This window comes from Octopus bimaculoides, chromosome 29, assembly GCF_001194135.2.
Source record: "Octopus bimaculoides isolate UCB-OBI-ISO-001 chromosome 29, ASM119413v2, whole genome shotgun sequence".
NCBI classification, from domain to species: Eukaryota; Metazoa; Mollusca; class Cephalopoda; order Octopoda; family Octopodidae; genus Octopus; species Octopus bimaculoides.
The window spans coordinates 9,997,457-10,003,506 of record NC_069009.1 but is presented as its reverse complement, the minus strand read 5'-3'; the positions used below and the strand labels follow the sequence as shown (position 1 = coordinate 10,003,506).

At 37.1% G+C, this 6,050-nt stretch overlaps 1 protein-coding gene across 1 annotated transcript in view; it reads right to left on the bottom strand.

Annotated features, from left to right (window-relative positions):
• Positions 1-6,050, bottom strand: part of LOC106879930 (ubiquitin carboxyl-terminal hydrolase 19) — a 163,422-nt gene that overhangs the window by 14,978 nt on the left and 142,394 nt on the right. The window contains exons 22-24 of the mRNA XM_052977848.1: positions 4,041-4,083; positions 2,470-2,545; positions 1,240-1,392 (exon numbers count right to left, since the gene is read on the bottom strand). Of these exons, the coding sequence (XP_052833808.1) occupies positions 1,240-1,392; positions 2,470-2,545; positions 4,041-4,083 (272 nt within the window). The remainder of the gene's footprint in view (positions 1-1,239; positions 1,393-2,469; positions 2,546-4,040; positions 4,084-6,050) is intronic.

Below are 6,050 nucleotides of genomic sequence, written 5' to 3'. Positions count from 1 at the left end.
GAGTAAAAAGTAAGCAACGTTTTGAATCACGAAGAATTTGTACCGGATTTTTGCAGTTTAGAATTTTTAAAAACATTTTTTTTGCAATTGTCTGATAATACAAACAGACTTGCCCAAATGCATCAATAAATTAACATTGATATTTTTTTCACTGTTCTCACAATTATCTGAAATGGAATTGTCAAAGCACGTTATTCAACCAATTTTGCTATTCAGCTTCAAAAAGAGATGTAAAGCAGCTGAAACTGCTCGCAGTATCAACGAAACATTTGATGTGGAATTCACGAGTGAGTGGTCAGCTCAAAATGGCTTAAATGATTTTGTAGTGAAGACCTGAGCCTTGCTGATCATGAGCGTAGTGAATGCCCATCTGTCATCGATGAAATTACAGACCATTGTTGAGTCACAACCATGTAAAACCACTTGAGACCTGGGAAAAGAACTTCAAGTTAGCCAGAAAACTGCCAGTAACCATTTACATGCAGTTGGAAAATCAAAAAAGCTTGACAAATGGGTACCACACGATTTGAATGAAAATCACAAAATACGTAGATATGAAATTTGCTTGTCACTTCTTCTCCATAACCAGACTGATCCTTTTCTCAACTGTATTGTAACTTGCGATGAAAAGTGGATTCTGTACAACAATAAAAAAAAAACGTTCTTTACAGTGGTTGGACCAAAATGAAGCACCGTAAACATTCTCTAAACCCAAGTTCTTCAAAAAGAAGGTTACAGTGACTGTTTGGTAGTGTACTGCTGGACTCATTGACTATAACTTATTAAAACCTGCAAAAACCATTACTGCAGAAACATATTGCCATGAAATTGCCAAAATGAATGAAAAACTGCTACTCCTCCATCCCAGACTGCTCCAGAGATTGAGGGAATTTAGCTACGAAGTTCTTCCCCACCCAGCTTATTCTCCAGGCCTTTCTCCTACCAACTACTTCTTTTTCAAGCACCTTGTGGTTTCCTGCAAGAGAAGGAGTTCAAAAATCAAACCGATGCTGAAAGTGCGTTCAAATAGATTATCAGCTCCAGAACTCCAGATTTTTATGTTACCGGAATAAACAAACTTATAACTCGTTGGCAAAAATGTGTTCATTGTAAAGGTACTTACTTTGATAAATAAAATTTCCGCATTGTTGAAATATATTATGATGAATTTCATGTTTCAAAACGTTGCTTACATTTTACTCAGCCTGATATATATATATATATATATATTAAACTCACCGGGTGGGGAAGTGTACCATTTTATCCACTTTGTCCCTCCAGCTGAGATGACCATATGAAAACCGCTTCAGCTGTATGATTAACATTCGGGGTAGACGCCATATAGACATCTGTTTAGTGGCCTCTCGGTGTTCTGCACACTGGGGACAGTACCTGGGTAAAGACAGAGACAAAGTGAAAATATTTAAATATCTATCAAATCTGTGCATCCATACATAGATTTCTAGTTTTTTTTGTTTATGTTGTGGTTAGCAAAAATGAAAGAGCTCAATAAAAGTAGTCTCCTTTTGAGAATTTCCAAGAGGAACCCCAATCCCAGGTGCATGTCACACAATATCCCAAGCCTTGTTTCAGGATCAATATGTAGAGATGTTCTATAAAAAGTACCCATGCCAGCACCATGTAGACAGTATCCATGCCAACACCACATAAGAAAGCTCCCAAGCTGGCACCACTCCCTGATCTTGAAGCTACACACTCTGTTGAGTAATGTCACTCTACAGATCCTTCTGACTAACCCCAACACAATTGTACTCTTTCATTAAGTACAACATTCATGATGTTTATTCATAACATTCTTCCATACAAATATCATTAATCAATTAAAACAAGGTAACTAGAGAGAAAAACAAGATAGGATGGCCACAGCTGGAATGATTCTGATCATCAGTCCGTTTGATCAAAGTTGACCTTAGGTTAACCCTTTAGCATACGGATTACTCTCTTAAATGTAATGTTTATTTATTCATGTTGTTTGGAATTAATCATGCATTATCTTCTAGCTTTGAGATTTCAATGATGTGATTGTTAATTTCTAGAATGGCATTGTAGGGTAGATGTAAGGATGAATGCAAAACAGGAAGAATATTTGAGCTGGATCTGGCTGGTTAAACTCTTCTCTGTCAAGTGTAATGCTTATTCATTCATATTGATTCATATTAATCATGCATTATCTCATAGCTTGAGATTTTGATGATGTGTTTGTTTATTTTTAGAATAATATTGTAGGGTAAGTGTGAGAGGTCAGATCTGGCCAGTTTGAAGATAATACAGGAAATTATTTTGACTGAATATGGTCAGTTTAAATGCTAAGGGATTAAACAATAACAATACCAACCACATGTGACCATCACCTGACAAATGAGGAACTTGTACTTGTTCAGTCGACTTGTCAGAAATAACAGCCAAATCTCTCTAAAATCACATTCTATTGTCTTAAAAACTACTTACCAAGCCTCTTCTTGGCTGAGGACTTCAGGTTCAGTGAAGAGATTCAGACAATGATCGAGTGAAATATCACCAGTATCTGCAACAACAACAACATCTATAACAAAGATTTCTATTTTGACACAAGGGCAATATACATACAAGACATTAGCAGTACAGTACACTATGGCTGTCAGAAGCTGGTGCTGTGTAAAAAGCACCCACACTGGTGCCACGTATAGAGAACCTGTGCTGGTTCCCCATATAAAGCAACCATGCCAGTGCCACATGTGGAGCACCTGTGCAAGTGCCATGTATAAAAGCACCAAAGCCTTGTGAGTGGATTTGGTAGAAGGAAACTGAAAAAAACCTGTTGTACATATATATATATATATATATATATATATATATATATATATATATATATATATATATATATATCAATGCATGCGAGTTTTGGTCTATGTTTGTCTCTCACCACCACTTGACAACCAGTGTTGATTTGTTTACATCCCCATAACTTAGTGGTTTAGCAAAGACTGATAGAATAGGCACCAGACTTTACAAAAAGATAGTAAAGGGTTGATTCATTCAGCTAAAATTCCTCAAGGTGATGCCTCAGCATGGCCACAGTCTAATGAGTGAAACAAATAAAAGATATATATAGTGCATCTTATGTGTACAAACATGTTTAGATTACCATAGTTCAGTCTACTTTCAGTATAGTGGTTAACCCTTTTGTTACCGTATTTATTTTGAGATACTGTGTTTGTTTCAGTTATTTAAAATATAACAAAGAATTTTGTAAAATAACTTAGTTATAATTAAGTTAGTGTTAGGAACGTAAGTTGTGACTAAGATTTGGTGGAAGATTTTAATTCAAAATTTATGAAAACAAGACACTTGTACTACAGAGCCAGTTGGGTTGGTAACGAAAGGGTTAAGCAACTACTATACTTAGTAACATTGTCAGTTATGGAATACAGGGCAATTGCAGGAAAAATTACGATAAACATAAGTTTATATTAAACTGTGTAACAAATTTTGTCTTTGAGTAGCAACTGCTATTTCCTATTTGCTTACCCATAGAAAGTATGAGAAATGGATAATATTTCCTTCAAAATTTGCTTTCCTTATGTTTATTCAAACCTCAAAGAATCCCTCTCAACACATGGCTATGATGCTCCCCAACAACTCCTGCTCATTATGAGAGATGCACATATTGTCATCCACTAAAGGACACCCTCAAGTGGTTATGGTCAAGCAACTGAGAAGTAAATCTGTGGTATTGAGCAGAATATGATGCGATTTCTGCTTCAGTAGCTCAGAGCTGAATCTGTATGAAATATAATGTCAGTTTCAAAACACTGATGTCCAGGTCACAAAAGCAAAATTTGAAGAGAATAGAAGTCATTCCTTTTGATTTCTAGAGAGAAGCAAATAAGAAATAACACCAAGGAAAAATACAATTTTAATTTTGTTATACAGTGTTATTAGTTCCTACGTATGTTTCACCATTGTGGTTGCTTAACCAGAATGGATTATCATGTTTTGTGCAACTGAATACAATAAATGAAATCCAAGGCCACATTTACCATCCAATGACTCCAGCTGAACAGTTTCATCATCATCACATTCCTGAAAAAGAAGAAAAACTATGGAATATATACATACATCTTTATTATTTTTATTTTTAATTCTTTTTCCACTACCACCCTCACACACTACATACACACCTGTTCACACACACACACACACACACACACACACACAGTTTTCATACGTTAGCATATATAAAAACCCTTCACCCACACATCATACATGCAAATGCAAACATACATATATACACACCTTGACACACACTCACACGTTACCTTGCTTCTCACCACCAAATCTACTGCTACAAACCTGTCAGCACCACTCCCTCACTCATACGCCACTCACATAAACACAAACACACATATACCATCACACACGCGCACACACTGACCATTTTTGTATTCTCTTGCCTTCAAAAACTATTTTCTCTCTTTCCACTCCCAGTCACTTTACACATGCTTTTCCCAGACTTATTCTTTTCCTTTTCTCTGAATGTTTTCCTCTTTCCGACAAAGAACTACACTTGAAACATTGTATCCCCTCCTTTTACCATCTTAAACTATGTGTCAATCTAATATATTCACTGTGCACATAATATTAACTTCAGGAAACCTGCCAGTCACCTGTTCACATACCAGTTTAGTGGGTACCCTAGTCAGATTGACTACATTCTCACCAGGAAATGAGAAAGATGGTTACTTATAAATGCCAAAACTTTCCCAGATGAAGAATGCATCCCAGAAGATGACCAGCGTGGAAAAGAAGGGTTTGGAAGCTTAAGGATAGAGATTTAGAGATGTATTACTTGAAGCCTTTAACAAAAAAGAAGAGGATATAGCTTTACATAATGTGGAGGACAGCTGGAGGTTCCTATGAGACAACTTGTTGAGGGCTACTGATCAGATCTGTGGCTGGTGCAAAGTCCCCTCTCAACCTAAGGTGACATGGTGGAGGGTCATCAGGCAAAAGAAACAGGCATGGAAGGACTGGAAGTGTGGTGGTAGCAGGGAACAGTATCAGATCACCAGAAGAGAAGCTAAGAGATAGGTTTACTTAGCCAGAGGGGAAGCAGATAAGAAATTTGCCAATATTCTGTGTCGTGAGGACCAGAGACTCGAAGTGTTTCAAATTACAAGACTGTGAGAGAAAATCATGATGTCATATGAGAGAAATGTGTTCACATGGATGATGGCTCACTTGTATTTAATGATGCTGCAAAGAGAGAGATTTGGAGATGCCACAATGAAAGGCTGCTAAACGGAGAGAATGAATGGGAGAAAGAGAGTCTGCCAAGTGTCAACTCAACAGAGGGACCAGCTATCCAAATTGATAGATAAAGCAATTAAGGGTATGAACACAGGGAAAAACCCCAGCCTATCAGGAATCACTGTTGAGATGTTTCAGATATATGCATGGGCCCGGGAACAGGGGGTGCAGCGGGTGCACCTGCACCCCCTAGAATTTTCAGGAGGTGCAAGATCAAAATTTGCACCCCCTACATAATCTTACCAGTTTCAGAAAAAAAGTGTCTAAAATCTATCGGTATAAAATGTTTATTTCGATCTTGTTTCAAAACAAAGAAAAAATAAATAAATAAATAAAAGTGATAGTAGCGTCAAAATACAAAAAAATAAGTGACAATAACAACAGTAGCAGCAACAATAACAACAACAAAACCAGCATGTATAGTTAATTTTGAATATATAGCATTACTTGAATTATTGAAGACAGCTCCCACCCAGTTTCTGTCTGTCAATACTTCTCTCCATCTTTCAGAACCACTCCCAAATTCTTTGTAATTGGTGTTGCTAAAGACTTAAAACATGGTTGAATGGATTCGACCGTTTGACCCCAGTCTAGAAATAAAACCCCTTCAAGGAATGGAATTTCAACCGTGTTTCGTGGTCTGCTACCACAACAGCTCCTTTACAGGATCCAGTTAGCTCAAGACATCATCAGGAGGAACCACGTCCGGTTTCGGCCCCTACTCCTCTACCGTTTTGACG